The sequence below is a fragment of the Benincasa hispida genome, chromosome 3 (assembly GCF_027475165.1).
Source record: "Benincasa hispida cultivar pf3 chromosome 3, pf3_genome.v1.1, whole genome shotgun sequence".
Lineage (NCBI taxonomy): Eukaryota > Viridiplantae > Streptophyta > Magnoliopsida > Cucurbitales > Cucurbitaceae > Benincasa > Benincasa hispida.
The window spans coordinates 26,064,289-26,089,669 of NC_143480.1; the positions used below are offsets into that span (position 1 = coordinate 26,064,289).

The 25,381-nt window shown below is 34.1% G+C and overlaps 1 protein-coding gene across 2 annotated transcripts; it reads left to right on the top strand.

Annotated features, from left to right (window-relative positions):
- Nucleotides 1-11,528: 11,528 nt before the first annotated feature.
- LOC120073789 (polyadenylate-binding protein 3-like) lies at nt 11,529-15,678 on the top strand. Of its 2 annotated transcripts, XM_039026631.2 has the most exons (6): nt 11,529-11,884; nt 11,997-12,099; nt 12,202-12,272; nt 14,861-15,052; nt 15,213-15,343; nt 15,437-15,678. In XM_039026631.2, exons 1-6 carry the CDS (start codon nt 11,792-11,794, stop codon nt 15,483-15,485), a joined length of 639 nt encoding a protein of 212 aa, XP_038882559.1. In that variant the 5' UTR covers nt 11,529-11,791; the 3' UTR covers nt 15,486-15,678. The 2 variants fall into 2 exon arrangements, with proteins under 2 accessions (XP_038882559.1, XP_038882558.1); XM_039026630.2 differs by having other exon boundaries at nt 11,997-12,272.
- Nucleotides 15,679-25,381: the final 9,703 nt, after the last annotated feature.

The window sequence follows — 25,381 nt, forward strand, 5'->3', positions numbered from 1 at the left end:
AGTGAAACCCATAGGTTGTAAATGGATATTTAAAACCAAAAGGGATTCACATGGCAATATCGAAAGATATAAGACTCGTCTTGTTGCAAAGGGTTTTACTCAAAAGAAAGGCATTGATTACAAAGAGACTTTCTCTCCTGTTTCATCGAAAGACTCTTTTAAGGTAATCATGGCACTGGTAGCTCATTTTGATTTAGAGCTATACCAGATGGATGTAAAAATTGCGTTTCTCAATGGGAACATTGATGAGATGAATTATATGGTGCAACAAGAAATTTTTATGTCTGGTAATTCAAAGTCTATGGTGTACAAATTGAAGAAATCCATCTACGGTCTCAAACAAGCCTCTTGTCAATGGTATCACAAATTCCATGAAGTGATAACCTCCTTTGATTTTGAGGTGAACATAGTGGATGATTGTGTATATCACAATTTCAGTGGGAGTAAATCAATCTTTCTGATTTTATATGTCGATGACATACTCATAGCTAGTAATGATGTAGGTTTATTGCATGACACTAAGAGATTTCTCAAAAGAAATTTTGAGATGAAGGATCTTGGTGATGCTTCTTTTGTATTAGGAATTGAAATAATGCGAGATCGTTCTCAAGGTATTTTGAGATTGTCACAAAAGAACTACATTGAAAAGATCTTGAGTAGATTTGGCATGAAAGATTGTGCACTGGGAGATACCCCGATCACTAAAGGTGATAAATTTCATTTAGGTCAATACCCCAAAACCACACTCGAGACTAAGGAGATGCAAAAGGTTCCCTATGCATCGGCCATTGGAAGTCTAATGTATACTCAAGTATGTAGCGTCCAGATATTATGTTCATAATTAGAATGTTAGGCAGATATTTAAGCATTCAAGGATGGATCATTGGAAAGCAGCCAAACGTTTTATGAGGTATTTACTGAGAACAAAAGATTATATGCTCACTTATCAGAGATCAAATGTTTTGGAGATCATTGGGTATTCTGATTCTGATTATGCTAGATATCAAGACACTTTGTGATCCACTTTAGGCTATATTTTCATGTTGGCTGGAGGAGCTGTATCTTGGAAAAGTGTTAAACAAACACTTATGGCTTATTCTATCATGGCTGCAGAGTTTATAGCATGTTATGAGGCATTCAATCATGGAATATAGTTGCGAAATTTTGTCACTAGACTGCGGATAGTGGTTGACATAGAAAGACCACTAAAATTATTTTGTGACAATAAGTCGACAGTGATGTATCCAACAACAACAGAAGCAATACGAAGTCAAAGCATGCAGACATGAAGTTTCTGGTTGTTAAAGAAAGAGTTCAGAATGGTCAAACTTCGATAGAACATATGGGAACAAACTCTATGGTGGTAGATCCATTGACTAAAGGTTTACCACCTAAAGTTTTTCATGAGCATGTTGCTTACATGGGTGTTAGTCACTTTTCTGATTCCATGGTTTAATGAGAGTTTGTTATTGAGGATGTTCTTTGACCTTATTTTGTTTATTTTCTATATAGAATAAAGTTGATGGTTTATGTTTTATTATCTGAACTCGTTTATCATGCATGCAGTTTAGCAAAAAGTTTTCTAGAATGATCTCATTAAGGAAATTGGACCAATTGGAAACAAGCATGATCTAGATCACTTTGCATGTAGTTTCCATGCTATCCATCCATACTTGATCTATGTCATTGAATGTATTGAAATTGGTGATCAAGGAAGGTTTAGTTACAAGGGTAGTGACGAAAGTCGCCTTGATTCCGTGCTAATACAGGAGATGGACCAGATTGAATTAAAGGGGAATTCTATTATTGAAATAACCTGTTTATGCGTGTTTAAGGCTTATGTGATTTTATTATATCAGGTACACAGACATAGCCCAAGTGGGAGATTGTTAGACATATTTAAATAATAATATATTTAATTAAAGTATGGGCTATATATGTGGATTAATAATTTATCACATTGGATTATTTTATTAGATTGGGCCCTATTATGTGATATAATTAATTAAGACCCTAGATTCCTAATTAAGTATGGACTTATGGGTAGAAGCCTATTCCTAGTTAATTAGGGTTTAATGGGAACCCTAATTGAACTAGTATATAAAGAGACCTTAGGGCTATGGTCCCCAATATACCAAAACAACAAGTAGTCAGTCTTTCTTGAATCCCATCTAGAGAAAGATCCCACAACGGGCATTCGGAATTTTGGTTGAGAAAGACCATAGTTATCTATCATCATCTTGAAGCTATCATTAGTTTCTCAATGGATTCCGGTATGTTATTATTCTTGACAATTTGACATGAATGATCATAGGGTTTATCTATTCAATATAGATTTAAAGTATTTATGTTAACATTCAAGCCCTTAAAAAACACCTATTTAAGAGCCTTGTCTTACAATTATCGGATTTCTCACTTCCTTTTGAAGTAGCTGCTGATGTTTCAAAAGTAGGCATAAGAGTTGTTTTAACACAAAATAAACATCCTATTGAGTACTTTAGCGAAAACTTAGTGGATCAAAGTTAAATTGGAGTACTTATGAGCTTGAATTATATGCATTTATAAGAGCCTTTAGACAATTGGAACACTACCTTCTTTAGAGAGAATTTGTCCTTTTGACTGACCATTCTCTCTTAAGTTCATTCAACAAAGAAAAACATAAGTAGGATGCATGAAAGATGAATTTCCTTTCTCCAACTAGGGGTATATTTAGTATGAGCCTAGGGGGACTCGAACCCTCCCTCAACGTTATGCTCTTTATATATATATATATGGTATAGTATCAAAATTACTAGCTAGTCTAGTGGTAAATCTGAAAGGATACGCGAGTACTTATTGTGGAAGTGATCGCGTCCTCATTCTAATTTTACATAACATATAGAAAATATAAAAGATGGAAACAATATATATAAGATCTATTAAGCATATAATTGTGTAGAAATTAAAATAAGAAAAAGAAATTTGAAAAGTCACATACCATTAAAGACTAATCTCTTCTCAATTCCTCTCCGAAATTCAAACACAACGAATGCTTTGATGATAAAAATGCAACAATTAATCGAACACAAACACATGGAAACCTCATTATTCTCGGGGTAGAGAATCAATGCGAGTTGTGGGCTTCAAGAATAATTTAGAGAAAAGATTTGAAGGAAATAATTTGAGAGAACAAAGCAATATCACACGCACCCAAAATCTACATACTTTATGTGTATTTATAAGTGAGCAAGAGCAAGATGAAAGAACAGATCCATTTATCTTCTATATGCTAATAAATGAGATAATATGAAAAGAAAAGGTTACTTAAAACAAATTCTCTAATTAAAGAACATTTAATTAAACAAAAAAAACTAATTTTCCTTAATTAATAAATATACATAAATTAATAAATACATTCATCTTCCATATGCCAATTGATGAAAGAATATGAAGAGAAAAAGTTATTTAAAACCAATTCTTTAATAAAAAAAACTTTTAATTAAACAAAAACTAATTTTCTTTAATTAATATATATACATAAATTAACTAATTTAATATTATGTATATATAAACAAAACACATTTTCTCATTTAATCAACGATATTTAATATGGATAAGATTCATATTAATATTTGAATCGTATTCAAATAATTATTTTTCTCTCAAATAAAACTTTATATTATAACGTATCATATACATTATATTATATCTCATAATTATATCTTATATAACAATTTTCCTTTATTAATTTGAACAGTTCAAATTAATCCAAATTAATTAAATTCTCACTTATCCCAAATGAGCTAACGAAGGGACCTTATGGACCTATAGTTTGAAGCTCCAATGGTACTTGATTAATAATTAAATTATTTGATCAAATTAATCAACTTTCATTAATTGTCGGTCATTCCACCAAAGACCAACAATTACACTTTTCACACTACAAATATATTTCTATGTCCATTGGATACAACCAATCAACAGTGCATCGACTATTCACAAATTGCTTGTAAGTACAACTAGGCCAAAATTACCTTTTTGCTCATAAGTTACATCTAACTCCTTAATTACCAATGTTTTCTCTAATAACAAGTTATAGTTTAACTATAACCAAACCCCTATTGGCTCCATATTGTTCAAGCCCCAAAATCAACCCTTAAAGAATCAATTTCTCTACTTACTCTAACAATCGAGAATGAGTTAATTTCTTTTTGTATAGCTGTGTTCTTAGCTCCTCAATTAGAAGAATCCTCAAAATGGTAGGCATAGTGAGTAGGCGAAACTGGCCATCTCACCCATACAAATCAAAGGATCGCCTTTATGGGCAAGAGTTCACAACTCATTCAGGATTATGTTCAAGACACTTATGGTCATTCTGGTGAGATGTAAGTCTCATCTATCAACGATATTATATAGAGAAACTATTCATTTCGTGGTTCGATCTTATACAAACTCTTTGTATAGAATACCTCTGCTTACATGTCTCCATATGAATAATAAGATCATTTGTAGCACTTTACAACAACTATAACAATTACAAAATAGGTCGTATTCGTAGTGTCACCAGGATAGTAGTATCCTACCTTATCCATCTACTATAAACCGTTTAGGTTATCACTTAAACATGATCCAACTGTATGTCTATACATACATGTTTAAGTTACAGAAGATAACTCTGGATTTTAGTTTAATTGATTATTGTTTAAGGAAATGAGATGGATCCCTTATGCATCGACTGTTGGCAGCCTGATGTATGCAATGTTATGTACTGCTATGTGGTGGGGATAGTTAATAGATATCAGTCTATTCCAGGATATGATCATTGGACTGCCGTTAAGAATATCCTCAAGTATCTAAGGAGAACGATGTACATGCTTGTTTATGGTTCTAAGGATATGATCCTTACATGATACACAGACTCTGATTTTGAAACTGATAAGGATTCTAGAAAATCCACATCAGGATCAGTGTTCACTCTTAATGGAGGGGCAGTAGTCTGGAGAAGCACCAAGCAAGGGTGCATTGCTGACTCTACCATGGAGGCTGAGTACGTAGTGGCTTGTGAGGCTACTAAAGAAGCTGTATGGCTCAGAAAATTCTTGACTGATCTGGAAGTTGTTCCAGACATGTCAAAGCCCATAACACTTTATTGTGATAATAGTGGTGTTGTGGCTAATTTTCGAGAGCCTAGGAGTCACAAACACGAGAAGCACATAGAGCGGAAGTATCATCTCATCCGAGAAATTGTGCATCGAAGGGACATGATTGTCACGTAGATAGTTTCGAAGCACATTGCTGATCCATTTACAAAGGCCCTCACGGCTAAGGTGTTTGAGGCTCACTTGCAGAGTATGGGTCTACGAGACAGGCCACGTTTAGACTAGGATAAGTGGGAGATTTGTATTGGACGTGTGATACTCTAGTTTATTGTTTTGTGTACTTTATATTTTAGTTTAACTTTTACATTGTATACCCCACTAGCTTAGGTCAAGTGGGAGATTGTTGGGATTGATACCCTAAATTTCGTAGGGTTCTATAGTTTGTAATTGTAATGTACAAACATTTTATTTATGTAATAAAATATATGTGTTTTATTCAACCTCTCACTGGCCCAAGAGGTGTTAGTTTATAGTTGGAGTTCATTAGAGAAATCAGTGGTATTTATGGAGTTAAATGTAACTACAGAGGTAAAACAGTATTTTGACCCAATTGTAGTTATGAGCAATTTGTGAAGGGTCAACTCGCTATTGATTGGTTATATCCATGGACACAGAAATATGTTTGTCGTGCGAAAAGTGCAGCAATCGGTCTTTAGTGGAGTGACCGGTAGTTAATGAATATTGACTAATTTTATTAAAGAGTTTAATTAATTAATCTCGTATTGTTGGAGCTTCTAATCTGTAGGTTCATAACGTCCCATTGTTACCTTACTAAGGATAATAATGAGGAATAATTTGAATTGTTCAAATTACTTAAAGGAATTTCATGTTAATATGACTAATATATAATGTATTTTGATACATTATAAAATATGGTTAATTATATATGTGATCTATAATCCAAACTATATAAGAGAGAGATATTTGAATGAGATTCAAATATTAAATTCATATAAATTGGATTTATATAGAATGATAGTATAAGAGAGATATATGGATATAAATATATGATATTTATATGTTAATAATTAAATCTATATTAAATATGATTTATTATATAGTTATTTAATTTATATGTTAACTGATTAATTAATTGTTAATTAATCAATTAACAAATGATGGAGAATAGAAAGCTTGGAGACGGGTTACTCTCTTCCTATAAATATACCATTATAACCCTTTTAGGGATTTTTTTTTTTTTTTTTTGAAAATGAACTTAGCCTCCACTCTCATATTCTCTCCGCTCTCTATATTCTACTCTCTCAAGAACATTCCTTCAACCTTCATTCCCTCTTCCAAGATGTTAAAGCCCACACATCTAGCTCTTTGGAATCTTAGAACATAACTGGGAAACTCTTGCGGTGGTGTTTTTGTTCATCGAGAGGTTTGAGTTTGTTCGTGACCAAAGGAGAGGAAAACGTGAAGAAGGGGAATCTTCAAACGTGAGTTTTCTTTTTCCATTTCTTCCCCATTAGAAGCATGCTTAGATTTATTTAATGTTTATCCTATGTTTGTATGACTTAGTTAACTGATTTTGTGTTTTATAAAATCGATTTTCAAATTGTATGGCAATCACATGCTTCTGTGAGAATCTGATTCCCTTCAATTGGTATCAGAGCCCAATTTTTACAATTTTGATTTTCGATCTTTAGAAACAAAAGTTATAGAAAATGGTGGGTGAATTTCTATACTGTTTTCACGAGATGATTACTATAAATTTCATTTGGGTGTTTTGGCTTAATATATGTTTTCGGCATTTGGCACATAGACTCATTTTACTTGATTTAATCATGTAAGGGCCTATTGTTTTTGGGCATTTAATCAAGTAATTAAGTCTATAAGTTTGGGTCACAAGTTTTGCAAGTGTTGCTGATGATCATGATGATAAATGGAGGATTTCGATGCAATTTCGAAGCATTTTGTTGCAGATTTCTTGTTTCTAGACTACAACATTGCGACATTGCAACTCTAGCGTCATGACGCTGCGACGCGAGGCGGAAGGCAACCATTTTCCGTAGCGTTGCGATGCTATGTTTGTTTAAGGTTGAGGAGCACGTGAGTGGAAGGTCACTGGTTCAAGGCCAGTAGTTGCCATTTTTACTTTGGTTGTAATTTTATTTGTTTATAGTTAAATTAATTCATATAATTTAATTATTTTGTTAAGGTGCCAAATATTGGTATATTAATGCATTTTATTTAGTTTAATGTGCATGAAATGTATGTTTAAATTATATGATTTATATGTTGCATATTGTATGCCATATAGATTTAAAATTCCCACCTTAGGATAAATATGTTTCATGCATCTTTTAATATAAGTATTATATTAAAAAGTTGATGATGATGCACCTTTCTTGATTATAACATGTTTTTAACATGTTTCTGTTGCTTGTGCTCATTTATATGAAAGTTGATGATGCACCTTAGTAGGAAGAAAAAAATCATGATTTTTTACCCCATTAAAAAAAAATCTTGTCATCTCATGCATATTTAAGTGCTTTGTTGAGTCATTTTGAATTTTCAATGCCAATAATTGGATTATTTTACTCGGATTTTTGTTGTCAACCCGAAAAGTCTACCTTCGGTTTGAGAGTAACCTTTCTTGTCTGAGTGTAATGCTAGACTAAAAGAACAAAAGAAGTATTGAGCCTATGTGTTTGAATAAACAAGGAAAGAGAAAAAGATTAGAATAATAGAAGAAAATGAAAAAGAAAGAAAGAAAAGGGTGGGAGCATTTAAAATTTAAAAAAATGGTGTGAGTACATGGAAAGGAGTGAAAAGAGTTACCCCCATTATGATCAGTTAGAACACTCGCATGAAAAGAGTGGGTACAAATCCCTACAACAGATGTGTGAAAGCTAACACCCCTAGGTAAAATAGATGCCCTTTATTTTTAGTTGTGTACGTGTTAGGCCCCCTAGTCAGAGTATTGCCCTTTTTATAAGATTAGGTAGCTCGAAGGCCAGTAACCAAACCAGAGTAGGGAAAAACAAATTGAGAGCTTGATTAAACCTTTCCGAGTATGCTTAGGGTTAAAATAATGAAACTTTGCACTCAATCATACATGATTTAACTTGAAAAGTATTTTAAAATGTATTTCAATTGATTGTTTGTGGTCGGATTGCCTATGTGATTGCAAGCATACCTTGGGAATTGTTAAAACTTGAATCACGAACCATGTAACCAAGCGAATGAGTTATTGCGTGATTATTTGTATTTCTACCTTGCTTAGGGACCATCAAGAATTAAGTTGGTGGGTGGTTTGATAGCTCCTAAAAAGGGCTATCTTTTCCGACTTTATTCAGGTTCGTTCAATGATTTTATTGAATTATTCCTTGAATTTTGTAGGTTTTGAGCATTAAAGAAGTAGAACGGACCATCATAGCTAAATCAGGCTAAAATAAGTCCAAACAGAGCTTTAGAAGTATCAACCAAATGAAGAGGCAAAAATGACAAAAATACCCTTGAGGAGCATCGCTATCCTGTGCTTTACGTTTGAAGGCAATAATTGTTGTTTCATGGAGTGTTGTGACCTTATGCTTTACGCCCTATCTTACACTGTCAACTCGAGAGCTCATATTCATGGAGCGTCACGACGCCACGGGGGAGCGTTGAACGCTCCGAAGTTTGATGGAAATCTCACCCTTGCAGTGCGCCTGATCAGATGGAAAGCGTAGCATTGGGCATCATTACACTTGAGACTTATGCTACAACAAAACTCCAGAGCGTAGCTATGCTCCATCTTAGCATCGCTATGCTCCGACAACGATTAAATTATTGTGCATTTATTTACAATTAATCATGATTTCTAATGTTTAATGATAGAAAACAAGCGGAATATTTTCCTATCCTTGAGTATTGTTTTTTTATTAAATTATTTAAGAAAATATTCAATGCTCTATAGTTTTCTTGCAATTTACTTCGTACTTTATTTTAAATTCTTGCATGATCACCACAAAATTCCCCTTGTTATCGTTGAATTCGATAATCACGCTAAAATAGGTTATAGATTCCCTTGGTTCGACCCGATCTTGCCGCTATTGCTACACCTTGTGTTAATAGTAGACTTGATCGGTATGTTAGAAATTTTATTTGATCGTCTGAGTGAGATTTGCGACACATGTTCTTAGGTACAATCAAAAGGAAAGCCTATTAACAATACTTAGAACTAAAGCAACTGCTTTTGAATATCTCCTTGACTTACATTCTAATGACTCGGATTTTGGTAAAGTTTCGTTATAATGCACAAATCATGTTAATTCAACTGATTTCATATTTTTTATGGATGCCTTTTCAAAGGTGATTTATTATGCATTCCTCGTATAAAGTGGTCTCTTTGGACACTTTGGAAGAGATAAAATATTAAATCTCATATTTCAAAGATACTATTGGCCTCAATTAAAAAAGGATATCCAAAATTTTGTTAAAAGATGCTTTACTTGTCAAAAAACAAAAAAAAAAAAAAAAAATCTTTAACCAATGTTGGATTATACGTCCCTTTACCAACTCCAACAAATATTTGCGAGGACTTATCTATGGATTTCATCCTTAGGCTGCCACATATTCAAAAGAACTTTGATTTAGTTATGGTTGTAGTAGACCACTTTAGTAAAATGACTCACTTCCTACCATGTAAAAAGACTCATGATGTTGTTTATATTGCTAACCCATTTTTTTCAAGATTGTCAGATTGCATGGAATCCTTGTACAATTGTTTTGGATAGGGATATCAAATTTCTTAGCCATTTTTGGAAGACTTTATGAAAATTTTTTGATACTACACTCAAGTATAATTCCAAAGCACATTCGCAAACCGATGGACAAACCGAGGTGACAAAGCGGACGCTTGGAAACCTGGTTCGTAGCTTATTAGATGACCGTCCTAAGCAATGAGATCTAGTCTTGGGACAAGCTGATTTTTCCTTCAATTTTATGAAAAATGGATCAAATGGGAAGTGTCCATTTGGAGTGGTTTACATGAGAATGCCAAGGTTAACTGTGGATTTGATAAACTTACCTACTTCTATTGATATTAGCAGTGAAGTAGAGTCAATGGTTGATCGAAATGTTAAACTCCATAAAGAAGTACAAGCCAATATTAACCAAGCCAATGAGACTTATAAGAAGATTGCAAACAAGCATAAACTTTTCACCAATTTAATGAAGGGGATCTAATGATGGTTAACTTGAGGAAGAATCACTTTTCGACTGGGACCTACAACAAACTAAAAAACAGAAACCTTAGACCATTTTAAATAACCCAAGCTTATGGAGCCAATGCTTACAAACTTGTTCTTCCATTAGATTTACACATTAATCCAATATTTAATATCGCCGACATTTATCCATACAATGCTCCTAAGGGCTTCCAATTAGCACCATAATTGAAGAAATCTTGGGGGAGAGTTTGATTTTAAGGGGAAGGATTATGATGTAGTCTTTATTTTTTTATTTTTTATTTTTTTTTTATGATTTATTAGGTTTAGAATTAGTTTCATAATTGATTAGGATTATGGTTACTTTCCTTGATTGATTAGGATTAGGATTAGTTTTTTTGGTTTACTAGGATTTTATGATTAGCTTATTTGTAAATAAAGTCATGATTAGTTTATTTATAAAGTTATCAAAACAATAATATTTCGATAACTTTTGATCATTAATAAAATTCTCTTATTTGGTATACACCACACCATCTATCATTGAAGACAATGGTAGATGTCTATCAATATTTATCACTGATAGTCTGCAACATCTTTCTATATTTGAAAATATTTTTAGTAGTTTTTTCATTTAAAACAATTTTCCATTAGATAATGACGTGACATGTCCATTGAATAATAAATTAGTTGTTTTGATGTTAAAGTGAATTTAACCTAGACATGATCTTTCTCTCTAGAGATTAGAGGTTCAATCCTCCATCCCTACACTTGTTGTATTTTTTTTTTAAATAATTGTTTTGACTACAAAAAAGTTAAACATGCTAAATTAAAAAAAAAAACATGATAAATTTGTGTCCATTTTTGGCAAAGGTTGTTATTAGCTATTTTACTGTAGTTGAGATGTACTAATTAACTTTTTTTAAAAGATTTTTTTAATTAAACAACAATTAATTACAAAACAACATCATTAAAAAGAAGGACACAAATCATGCAGAGAAAAATGAACAAAAAAACTCATGCTCAACTACTATCTTACTCGCAAGAGATGCATCAAGAAAGAAAAGATAGTGATCTTAAAAAATGTAAGTAATGGTTTGAGGGATTGAAGTATGGTTATATGTGCATCGACTTGCTACTATAAAGATGCCAGACAGAGATTGTAAAAATTAAGCACTTTCATGGTACAAAGCTAAATTCTATACTTAAACTGACTTTAGTGTGGAGTAAATTTGAGACAAACCCTAATCCAGTTCATTGCAATTTAGGAACTGTAATGGAGAGCTCCATGAACCAAAGGTCAAGTATTTGGGCTGAGCTCTCATGGACTTGGGTTGTTGACTCAGGCTTGGGACCTTAATAAACAGCCCTTTGAAATCAGTCTGTCTCTTAACTGTTCAGTGTTCATTATAAAATGGTCCACGGTTGGGCTTTCTAGAGTGTAGATTACCCTATATCCTATTGCAAACGCCGGTTCGGACACAGGGAAGAACGGAAATGGACGAAGAGGAGCACGAGGTTTACGGCGGAGAGATCCCGGTCGAGGAGGGCGACATTGACATGTCTGCCGCCGATGACGACGCCATCAAGGTTTCCTCTGCCCCCTTCCTCACAACCATATAGATCGATGATCGGTATGCTTGTGTCATGAAAGCTTCATCTCTATGGTATGTAAATTTGTTGTGTTCTGTGGATACTGCAGGAGCTGGACGAGATGAAGAAACGATTGAAGGAGATGGAGGAGGAAGCAGCTGCTCTTCGCGAAATGCAAGCCAAAGTAGAAAAGGAAATGGGCGCTGTTCAAGGTTTACCTCCATCTCGAACTACCTTAGACTATATTAATTTTGAAATTTCGTATGAAGCTACTGTAGAACCTTCAGTTTACCTGATTACGATGTCTTTTACAGATCCTGCTGGTTCGGCTGTAAGTCAAGAAAGCAAAGAGGAAGCAGATTCAAGATCCGTGTTTGTTGGCAACGTGAGATGAGAACTATGGTCTTGATATAAGTTTCTAACGTTATTCTTCATATAGTGCACTTTTCAATTGATCAAATGCCATTTCACAAGCATGCTGATCTTGATAATGTTTGTTTTGCAACCTGACAAATGCAGCTTACACTACTAGCTAATTTGTTTTGGTTTTAATTTCTGTAGATGAGCATATCCTAGGCGAAGATTAGGTTTACGTAGATGTTATTTATTCCTGCACAACAGTTGCTGTGTTAAACTTTTACCTTTTATCTATCTCAAGTTAAATCTAACTAGGGTTTGATAAAATGATTTTGAGTTCGTTTTCGTTTTTATTGGTATTTGGAGTTCCACGAACTCAAGTCAGAGATATTGCAATCACGTATTACTTAAGGCCTGAAAGCGAGAGTTTTAGATATATCAGTTTGGTCCCTGTTTTGTGTGCGTTATCAGGCCTTTTGCTGGCTTTAGTTTTAACTTGAAGTGTTAAGTGTTGATGTATCCATTTAGCTAGAACTCTTGCCCTATGTTTGTTTTTATTCTTTATTCCTTTGTTATGTTGTGGATGTGCTTCTTCACCATGTCAGAGTAGATGTTTAACTTATTTGTCTCACTATGATCGCAGGGTCATTCATTTTACACGAAGTTCTCAGTATTTGCTCTGGGATGATTGCAATATAATTCTGTTAGGAAAAATTACTTATTTTGTCATTAGGATTGTATTCAAGCAGTAAAAGAAAGAAAATCTTATCATGTTTGAAACAAATTGAAGGAAAAAAAGATCAAAACAAAAGAAAAGAAGTTTCTCCTGTTTACGGAAAAAAGAAAAAAGAAAGAAAGAAAAGAAAAGAAAAAGAAAAGAAAAGAAAAAAAAGAAAGAGAAAAAGGAATATTCAAAAAGATAGTACAAGATGGAAAAGAAACCTTTGTAATTGATAGAGTGGAACTGAGTAGCTGAGAATAAAGAAAAAGAGGAAAAGGAATGTGAAGATTGGGAAAATGATGTTGGTTGATTTAGTTCATTTGAACTTAGGTAGGGATGGGAATGTGAATTAGAGAAGCTTCAACTTCAATACATGAGGGCATGATCACATCTATGGAGGCAAGTCATTTGCATGCAATGTTAGTTGCAGAGCATTGTTGCTGCTGGGAATGATGGTAATGGTAACTTATGCTTCATAAATGAGGGCTATTTAACTGTCCTTGGGAGGGTGCATAATTTTGCTTTTCTTGTAGCTTTGATTTCCATATCTTGGTTCTATTTATCTCCCTCGCAGGTATTGCTTACTGGAAATTTGTCACTGGCAATTATCTATACCTCAGTGGATCAGTTTCATCCTCTTGATAGCTTTTAGCATAATTTATTGGGAAATTTTCATAGATAGAAAAAATGTTAAATTATTTATAGAAATAGCAAAAAGAACACTAGACTTCTAGCAAGCGTTTATCAGCAATGGACTTCTATCAGTTTCTATCACTGATAGACATTGATAGACTTCTATCAGTTTCTATCAAAGAAGATTATAATTTTATTATTTTGTGTAAATAATTTTCCTTATTTTTCTATTTTTGAGAATCCCCCTCATTTATTTCCTCCTTCCTTTTAATTTTATTTTGTGAGGTTTTGACTTCTGAGTGCCTTGTAATATAAGAGTTGTGTTTCTAGCAAGTCTATGCTTCAAATAAGTAGGCTATCTAAGTAGAAGAGATATTGAGTTTTCATTTACGGCACAGTATCCCTCCATGATAGGCCGCTTGGCAGTTACCAATGAGTGATTTATTTGACGTCAGTGTCAATTAAATTAAAACTTGAAGTTGAGGGGTGGAGAGTTTTAAGTAGTCGTTAGGACAGTTTTAGGATTTATGGAGATGGGGGATGAGAATTGCTCACGTAGTTTATCCTGTCTGAAGGAGATATATATACTTGGTGCCAAATGAACTGTGTATTTTTAAGAGTGGACAATGCTTGAGGAGAGGTGGTAATTACTAGACATGCACTTAAATTAGCTCTCATGAACCATAATAGCACTACACGTTTATGGATGAGAAACACGTCCCCAAGAGATGTTAGAATGTCGATTGCTTAAGATTGTCTTAATTGTCTCCTTTTGTTGTGGTTAAATAATAGGGTTGGGGTTGATTTTATAATTGATATGTCTGCAAACTAAATGAAATTAAAAGAGCCTTCTGTGGTTGGCATGCGCCATGATGCATACAAAAGTAAAGATAAAACTAAAAAATTCTTTGAAGACATGACCATCGGTTACTGATGTTGGAGTAAATATTGTACACTAAGTCAATTACTTTTCAGTTGCTCTAGGAGCAGTTATGCATGAAGATTGGTTCATCTTTTTTTCAAGTTTTAACTTTTAAGATTAAGGATCACACGGTCCTTTGATCAGATTAAAAGAGAATCAATGAACATGTTTGAGCTGTTTATTACTTTGGATTGTAATGAAATATGCCTACTTTTTTAGATGGTTCTCTTTGGTATTATACTGTTATCTGTTTCCATGCTTCTTTTAAGATGTAGTTTGTGTTTTATGGAAAATTATGCGTCTGATTAAATAATCTTTAAGGTGGAATTGAAACTTGCAGGTTGATTATGCATGTACACCTGAAGAAGTGCAGCAGCATTTCCAATCTTGTGGTACTGTCAACAGAGTTACTATTCTCACGGATAAATTTGGTCATCCTAAGGGCTTCGCTTATGTGGAGTTTGTTGAAGCCGAAGCTGTTCAGGAGGCACTCCTTTTAAATGAGTCAGAGTTGCATGGAAGGCAATTGAAGGTAGTTCATCGGAGAAGGATGATTTATGCTTATGTTCTGTCAAGTATTGGACATTGGCATACTAATTATACATTCTATTATTGGCGCCATTATCTGTATATGTAGTTCAAGTTCTAATAACTTCTGACAAATGGTTTTAATGTCATTCTATTAATCTCAGGTTCAACAAAAGCGAACAAATGTTCCTGGGATGAAGCAGTATTTTCCTCAGCGTTACAGTCCTTACATGGGTTATCGATCCAGGAGGCCTTACGTGCCCCCTTATTTTTACTCACCATATGGAGGATATGGGTAAGTTTCCTGCATGACACACACACACACAGATATAGATTAATATCTTTGAGGGGTTGATACTCAAATCATTTTCCTCACATCCTGCTGCAGGAAGACACCCCGTTTCCGAAGGCCTATGCGATACATGCCATACTACTAGGACGGGCTTTGCCCATAACTAAATTACCATGTGAAACTATATGTATGATTTTACTCTGGTTTAGAGCCAATAGAACTATGGATTTGATTATCTTCAGACTTTCTTATTGCAATTACATCAAATGATCTAATGTATGAGATATGATAATAGTTCATCAGGAACCTATATCGTAGCATGCTTGATCTTTTTAGGAGGTTTCTGGGATTTCTTTCTGTTATACGCATACAGGTTTAGGGAGAGAGTGATTCAGTGAATGTCTACTTGGATATTTCTGCCTCTACTATCTTCTCAAGTGATTTACTCAGGGGACAGGAACTTTCAATGAGAAATGTTAAGTGGTTTATCATGTCAAAACTAATTTTTGGTTAAATTACAGTTTGAAGTTTAGGTTTAGTTATAGGGTAATTGCAAATCGGTAACTATTTATAAGATTAATAATTAAGTGTATATCAAAATTTTAAAAAAGAGATCAGTGCTAGACTTTATTGATAGACTCCTATTGCGAGATAATCACTCTTACCAGTGATATAGTTTATCATTAAGAATTGTTTGGGGTGTTGAGATGATATAGGATGTTAGGAGTTTTGATGTCTGTGTTTTGGTGTGTAGAGTTGTTATGTTTGAGTTGATATGTTTGTGTTTGGGTGTGCAGAAGAGTTGTTATATCTGAGTTCATGTCTGTATTTGGGTCTGCAGGGTCTATATGTCAGTATTATCTAGTTCAATTTTTGTACTTTAGAATAATTTGCCTGGATGAATATTATTTTTTAAAAAAAAAAATTATAATCCAATTATTATATCAATTCTATTTGGAATAATACATTGATTGTTTTTTTTATTAATTCTTTCCAATATCAAGATATGGTATACAGTTCGATTTTATATTATTCATTCCAAACTTTTCATTAAGAAAGTTAAATGGTTTTACAAAATAATATTTGTATTTATATCTATGGCCACATGTCACGTGCCATTTGTATGTCACAAAAAATCAACAAATATATGATATGGAATAAGAGATTAGGAGAAGTTATAAAAAATAATAACAAACCAACTTGTAAATACCAAGAATGTAATTAGTTAGTCTTGCCTAATAAATGCATGCAATATTGATCAAGTATGAACGATCGGGTAAAATTGAGTATGACCAAGTATGATCACGCATGATCGAGTATGAACTATCGAATATGATCGAGTATATTCAAGCATGATCGAGTATGAACGATCGAGTATGATCGAATTTAATTCTGCTATGATCAAGTATGAACAAATATGATCGAGTATAATCAAGTATGAATGATCGAGTATGATCGGGTATGGTCGAGTATGTTCAAGCATGATTGAGTATGAACGATCGAGTATGAACGATCGAGTATGATCGAATATGATTGAGAGAGACGTGAGAGAGAGGACTACCGATACACGTGAAGTGGAAGGAAAATGAAATGTGACATACGATACGTGGAGGAAAATAAAATGGTGAACACGAAACATGGAAGGAAAATGAGTCCACAAACAATTCAAATAAGTGAGATAGGATAATGAGTCCCCAAATATTTTGCCACTATTAAAGTTAATTAAAAATTTTCATATGATGTTAAAGTGATCATAGTTCAACTAACATATTATATATGTTAGTGATCAAGAAGTCTATGATTTGAACATTTCAACAATTGTACTAACAAAAATCATATGATAATTTCTTCTAAAAAGATCATACGATAATTATTTTTAGTTAATTAATTAAAAGTTATATCTAAGACTAATGGTGAACATTAGTGAAATACTAATGGGTACAAGTGTAAAAATTAGAATAAAAAGAATAATTATTTGTTATAACAAAAATTATTTAATTTTTTTTTTGTCATATATTAAACTGTGTTGGATAATTAAGTGTGCTACATAAGAATGGATGCAATAGACGATAAATCTAAATATATATCTTAAGTTTATATATAAACAATTTCTTCATAAAAACAAAAATTCAAAACATAGAAATATAGACAGGCTTGATTTGGAACAATAAAAGTCCCAAAAAAATTCATGATATTTTACCCAAAAAAAAAAAAAAAAATAAGAATTCCATTTTTTTTTTCTCAGAAATAAATTGGAGAAGTCTACAATATTCCAAAATTATGTGGTAAATAAATTATAGCAATGATAGATATGCCAATATACTGAATTAGACAACAAAATGATTGAAAGATATGAAAGCCAAGTGCATGATAAAAAATAAAAATAAAAATAAAAAAGACAACAAAAAACAAAAAACAAAAAGCAAACAATTCATCACCTAAATATCTTTCAATGATAGAGACACGCACTTGCCATATTTATCATTAATATACCAAAAACTTATTATTCATAAATATAATATATAGGATAAATAGGCAAATTCGATGTAATATCAATATTAAATTTCATTGGTCTATTTTTTAATTATGTATACTTAGTCAAAGTGAACATTCAACTCATATATCTCGTATTAATAATTTGGTGGAATCTCCGCTTTTATTGTACTAAAATAAAAAAAAAAAAAGGAAATTTTCAAAAATTGTAAAAATAAGGAAAATTATTTACACAAAATAGAAAAATTTTAATTTTCTTTAATAGAGGTTGATAAATGTTGGTAGAAGTTTATCAGAGTCTATCGGTGATAGAAAGTGATAGAAGTTCATCAGTGTCTTTTTGCTATTTCTATAAATAGTTTGACATTTTTTCTATCTGTAAAATTTTCTCATAAAAAAAATGGCTTGCTGCATAAATAGAATTCAAGCTGAAAATAATAGAATATGTAGTACAAAAATAAAATAATTGCATATATAGAACAAAAAATGGTAAAAGACTAAAAAGACCACACCTGGCCACCATTTTGCTCGCTTCTTCCCGATTTTCTCAAATTGAAAGCTATCATTGATAGCTGCTATCAATGATAGACACTGATAGCTACTATCAATTGCTATCATTGATAGTTGCTATCAGTGTTAACTTTCAATTTGATAAATATTAATACAATCTTCAAATATTAGCTTTTAATTTGCTATAAGTTATCAATGACTATCATTAATACACTTTTATTAATTGGAATCAATTTTGAAATATTAACAGTTAAGACTATCGGTGGCTATCAATTATAGACTTTTATTAAGTAGTTATCAACATTGAAAGAAAACCAGTAATTTTGAAAGATTGAGCTATACCGGTGATGGAAAACTATCAGTGGCTATCACTGATAAACTTTCATAAATCACTATAAACTTTTGAAAGATTAACACGGTAACTATCACTAATAATCTTCTAACGTGGCTTCACTGATAGTAGCTATCAGTCGCCATCATTGATAAACTTTCATAAATTAGAATCAACCTTGAAATAATTACACTTAAGGCTAGCAATGATAGACTTCTATAACTAGTTATGAACTTTCAAAGAAACTCGATATATAGATTTCACCTAACTTCTATCACCGATATTAGTAATATCACTTGTATCATGTGTTAGGATTGATGCCTTAAAGTCTCATGTCCTGTAGTTCGTAAATAGTTTGTATGAACGCTTGTGATGTATAATATATGATATTTACTTCACTTCTTGATTTTGCTCATCTGAATATTTTATTTGCTTTACCACAAACCAATAAACTAAAATCTCTGGTTATCTTTATGCAACTTAAGCATGTATGTGGTGACATACAAGTAGATCATGTCTTAAGTGATAACCATAATGATCTGTAGTTTATGGATATAGGAGGGAAACCTTATCCTGGTAACACTATGAATGCGGCCTGCTTTATGGAATAGTTACAAGTGTTGTGACTTGTCACAGATGATCCGATCCTGATCATTCGTGTAGGGGACATGCGAACGGGGGAGTCCTATACAAAGAGTTTGTATAAGACCTAACCACGTTATATAACACCGTTCATGATAGAGACTTCACTTCACTAAGATGAGCATAGGTAACATGACCTCAATCCTGAGTGAGTTGGGAACTCCTGCCATTGAGGGCGGTCCTTTGATTGGCATGGGTATGAGTGGCCAGGCCGCCGACTCAAACCTACCACTTTGGGGATTCATCTGATTTGGGAGCTGGGAACTCAACTACACAAGATGGAATTCACTCCTTTCCCGAAGCAAAGGTAAGTAGATAGATAGCTCCCTTAAGGGTTGATTTCAGGGCTTGAACGATGTGACGCCACACATCTTCTCCTGGTCCAAGAGGTGTTCAGACATAGTTGGACTATGTTGTATTGTTCATTAAAGGGATCAGTCGTACTTAACGAGTAAGATATAACTACACGGGTAAAATGGTAAATTGGCCCAACTGTACTTACGAGCATCTATGAAGGATTATCGTACTCATGATTGGTTATACCCGATGGACGCAGAAATATATCTGTGGTAAGAAGAGTTCAACTGTATATTCTTTAGTGGAATGCCTGACAGTTAACGGACGATGGATCTCGTGGCTAAAAATTTTAGTCAACTATTCACGTACTATTGGAGTTTCGAGCCATAAGTCCATAGGATCCCCTTGGTAGCTTGGATAAAAGTTGAGAATTAGTTTTTGGGTCAGTTTGAAATGTTTAAATTGACAAGAGGAAGTTCGATTATATATGATATAATTGAACTGGTTAATTATATATGATATGATTGACTAATTGTATGAGATATATTATTTTGAAGAAAATTGAATATAAATATGATTTATATCAAGTAGAGAAGAAAACACTACAGTTGACATATGATATCAAACTATAGGTTAAGAGTATAATATGATTATATTCATTATTTTATTAATAAGGCGATTTTGAGATAATTGACCGAAATTTTCTCTGGATTCGTGCAAAAGTTGGAAGTTGAATTCAGTTCTTGTAACTGAAGAATAAAATGAAAATAGTTTTCATTTTGCTACACATGCTAATTTGCTCACGGTGTGAAATCCTTGTATCACTTAGTGTTGAGAGCCTATGATAGTGCCCGCCTTCCTAAACGATCGCACGCCTGCGTTTCTAATTGATCGCCCACGATTATCTAAACGATCGCTTACCTTTGCTAGACGATTGTTAGCATTTACTACACGATTGTGTACCTCAACCTAGATGATCAAGCACCTGACTATACGATAGTCATTCCTTTTCTCCCACTTGCTTTTGTAGTATACAATTGCTTTTCCTCCTCCCCTCTACCAATTCCATTAAAGTCCACCCTTTGGATTTTCACTCCGAGAATACTGAGGGCTTCGAGTGGGGTGTCGTCCCCGGTTGCTGTTGTTCGTGTGCTGCTAATTGTGTAGACGACCGTAGTGCTGCTAGGCGATTGTTTGCTGGAGGAGTAGGAACGAGAGGAGTTCGTTCATCATTGAACCGAGTTCTTGTGAAGACTGTCTTCAACTGGTAAGTCTCTCAGTTTTTTATATTTATCTTATAAAGCATGTTAGTAATTAGTGTTTTCAATGCATATCTGTATATTATAATGTATGTGTGGAAATTCTGTCACAATGAAATTGGAAATATCCGCTTCTGCTCATAAGTACTCTTGTATAAGAGTTTCTTCAATTGGTATCAGAGTCAGGTTTCTGATATTCCAATTTCATTGATACAAAGTATAGCATATACATTCTCGGTGGGTGCAGTATATCTTCTTTTTGTTTTAATAGTTAAATCGTTTGTGGATGTATGGATTAATGGAGTTTTTTTAGATGAAACCTCGGTATGATAATTCTTTTACATTTCAGTTAATTGTAAAAGCCCCTGCGTTTCTTGGCATAATTAATTGCTATCGAGTTTGTAATTTCAAAGTTAGTTTGAGTTTTGAGTCGTTCGTGAAGAAGATCGGAGCAAGGGTTGCTCTTCTTCGAGGAAAAAGACGACCAAGTGTTGGTCGGGTCGTGTAGATGATGGGATAGGCAATCGCTGAGTATCGGATGCTCGGGTAACATGCGCGCGCACTAGACGATTGTATAACTCAGCAAGCCTCATCGCTTAGTAACTGACTATACGATTGCAAAGTAAAGGCGCAGCAAATCGTTTACCTTTTTGCATGTTAAGCGATCGTCTAGATGATTAGGCTTCACAAGTCGTTGTCGTCTAAGCGATCGTTTAGCTTTTCGCACTATCGTCTAGTATGTGCTAAGCGATCGTTTACTTGGAGGTGTTTACTAAACAGTGGAGCTTCGTTCGACGATTCAAGACCCGGCTCGCCTGTGAACCGGTTTGCTCGTGAGAAAAATGTAATAGGTAGAATTTTTTCATTCCGATTTTGTAAAGGTTCATCTCGGTTCATTAAACTTTGGTTTATACATGAGAAGTATGTTTATTATATGTCATATGGTATGCACATATAGAAAAATCCCACCTTAGGTTCTGCATTGGCCATGCATCATCTCTTTATTATAAATGTTATAATTTAGAGAAGCATGATTTAAAATTATGTAAGAGCATGCTCATGCATCATATAATATAAGAGTTATATTTATGCATGCATAAAAAGCATTGACATGCATCATCTTTATATTATAATTGTTATAGTATAAGGGTGTATGGAAAACATGTTTGCTTGGTTATTACATGTATATAAAAGTTATGTATAGTAATGACTGGACATTGCATGAAGCATGACACATAGGTTTCTTTATAAACGTTATAAATACTTTTTTATATACAATGTGTTTTAGTTCTTTCTTTTTAAAGGCTAAAGAGAAACTAAAATTAAAAGCAATAAGAAAGACATGCATGCTCACTTAGGATTAATTCATGGTTTTAAAATGTTTAAAACTTGGATGACATAGACCTAAGATCATGGTTCTAATATGATTAGCAACCCTTAGGCTTTAATCTTTTAATCAGTTTAATAGGATTAAATTGACTAATAAAAGGTTAAAGTGTAGCAAATCTATCTATAAGGGACCTTTTTGTCTAAGGCGAGTTTTGTCTAGGCTGGGGTATTTAAGTTGACGGAAACGTAACACCCCTACCTGGGAACCTAACTGGAAAGGTGAATTAGATAGATATGATGCATGCATACAAGTTAAGGACAGTCCATTAAAGTGTTTAAATGTGACTACTTGAACTTGTTCATATTTCATAGACAAAAGTAGTTTATGAGCAGACTTAACAAGATGACTTAGACTAAAATCAGTAGCTGGATTGTCTAAGTTAATGAACCCCTAGGTAGAACATTTAGTAGGAGGTACTTGGGGCATATGATGCTTCATTTAAACCTTTCACGTTTCTCCTACATAGTCCACACTGTGAGATCTAAAGGATGGTATTTGGATAGGTCAATATCAAAGTGGATGGAGAGAGTGTTCATAGTAAGTGGGAGCAGGAAGTGCGATAACATATCCCACGGTCACCCTCGTTGGATTTAATAAAGTTTCTGCGCATCGCCTTGAGGCACCATGGGAGTGTCCCCCTATAGGATGACATTTTTGCATGTTTCTTTATTTAATATCCTGTAAGAGGATAAGGTTACTTAGACTCTTGTCCTAATCTACTTCTTCCCTACGGTAGGCTCATTAGGGTGGGACTCTGGCGCCGAAAGCGAGGGGTCACACTTATGCGGAATTGTTAAAGGTTAACAGTTCTGGACCAAATAAATGGTGGCTGTTAGGTTCAGTTCCAAGAGTTGGTTCTGTCTAATGGTTGAGAAAATCTTATCCAGTGAAGAAGCATCTGATCACCCCACCGGTGACGTTTGTCCTGCCTCGTTGAGGCATCATTGCAAAATAGAAGTTTTAAACACTTAGTGTACTTGGAAACTGTTTTTCTAAAATAATTAGTTAAAATGTGGTTTAGAAAAATCTTATAAAAGTTTGTTCGTTTTTCAGCAACAAGTTTTAAAAATGGCTACAACTACTTTAGCTTTGCTTAACACTGAGAAACTTATTGGCGACAACTTTTTAACATGGAAACATATGATCATGACTATTCTAATCATCGAGGATCTCATGTTTGCTCTTACGGAGGTCTATCCTCCTATTCCAACTCCCAACGTCGCTCGAAATGTTTGGGAGGCGTATGAGCGATGGACATTGACAAATGAAAAGGCCCGAGCCTATATCTTGGCAAGTCTTAATGACGTGTTGGCCAAGAAGCATGAGCCCATGGTCTCAGCGCGTGAGATCATGGAGTCCTTGCGGGGGATGTTTGGACAACCGTCTGAACAGCTCAACACAAGGCTCTTAAATACATATTCAACTCCAAAATGGAGGAAGGCACCTCTGTTCGTGAACATGTGCTTAACATGATGGTCCACCTCAATGTGGCGGAGTTGAATGGGTCTATTATCGATGAGGGCAGTCAGATTAGCATAATCCTGCATTCTTTGCCAGAGAGCTTCCTGCACTTTGTTAGCAATGTGATTCTTAACAAAGTGAAATACACCCTTATAACTCTCTTCAACGAGTTGCAGACATACCAATCTTTACTGAAAAGTAAGGAGAGGAAAAAAGCTGAGGCAAATGTTGCTTCATCCTCTAGGACGTTCCATCGAGGTTTGACCTCAGGAACAAAGTCTGCACCTTCTACTTCTAACTCTGCAAAGGGGAAGAAGAAGAAGGGTGGTAAGGGGAAAGGGAAAGCATATGCTAACCCGCCACCTATTGTCCCAAGAAGGCGTCCGCCGCCGGTTGAAAAGGAAAAATGTTTCCACTGCAATCAGGACGGACACTAGAAGAGGAATTGTCCTCGCTGGTTGAAGGAAAGGAAGGCCGCCAAGACTAAGGCCAAGGTAGATAAAGGTAATTATGATTTACTTGTACTAGAAACATGTTTAGTGGAGAATGATGATTCTGCCTAGATAATTGATTCGGGTGCCACTAATCACGTTTGTTCTTCTTTTCAGGGGATTAGATCCTGGTGACAACTGGAGGCTAGTGAGATGACGATGTGAGTAGGCACCGGGCACGTCGTCTCAGCTGTGGTAGTGGGAGGCATCCATTTATCTTTACAGAATAGGTTTCTAGTTTTAAATGATGTCTATGTTGTTCCTGAACTTAAGAGGAACCTTTTTTTCTGTAAAGTGTCTGTTACAATGTAAAAATACGTTTTCTTTTAATGTGGATAAAGTGTTTATTCATAAAGATGGTGTTCAAATTTGTACAACATATCTGGAAAGTAACTTGTATATGCTAAGACCGTTAGCCTTAAGTTCCCTCAATATCACAAATTGTTTAAAACTGTCGTAACTCAATCTAAACATCAACGAATTTCTCCAAAAGAAAATGCCCAACTATGGCACCTTCGATTAGGGTACATCAATCTCAATAGGATTTAAAGATTGGTGAAGAATGGACTTCTAAGTCAATTAGAAGAAAATTCTTTACTGGTGAGTGAATCTTGCCTTGAGGGTAAGATGATTAAAAGACCTTTTACTAAAAAAGGTTATCGAGCCAAAGAGCCTCTTCAGTTAGTACATTATGATCTTTGTGGTCTTATGAATGTACGAGCCAGAGGTGGCTATGAGTATTTTATCAATTTTACTGATGATTACTCTAGGTATGGGTATGTTTATCTAATGCAACAAAAGTCTGAATTCTTTGAAAAGTTCAAAGAATTCAAGGTTGAAGAGTTTAGTCAGCTATTCACGTATTGTTGGAACTTCGAGCCATAGGTCCATAAGGTCCCCTTGGTAGCTTGGATAAAAGTTGAGAATCAATTTTTGGGTCAGTTTGAAATGTTCAAATTGGCAAGAGGGAGTTCGACTATATATGATATAATTGAACTGGTTAATTATATATGATATGATTGACTAAATGCATGAGAATACTGAGCACTTTGAGTGATGGTGTCGTCCTCGTTCGCTGTTGTTTATGCGCCGCTGATCGTGTAGACGATCGTTACTGCTAGGCGATTGTTTCCTGAACGAATAGGAACGAGAATAGTTCGTTCACTG

What these genes read in the sequence shown, in the direction of transcription:
- LOC120073789 (XM_039026630.2), top strand. Translation starts at nt 11,792, where the DNA reads ATGGACGAAGAGGAGCACGAGGTTTACGGCGGAGAGATCCCGGTCGAG. An exon ending in GATCCGTGTTTGTTGGCAAC is followed by an intron (nt 12,273 to 14,860) that starts GTGAGATGAGAA and finishes TGAAACTTGCAG; the next exon opens with GTTGATTATGCATGTACACC. An exon ending in TCACCATATGGAGGATATGG is followed by an intron (nt 15,344 to 15,436) that starts GTAAGTTTCCTG and finishes ATCCTGCTGCAG; the next exon opens with GAAGACACCCCGTTTCCGAA.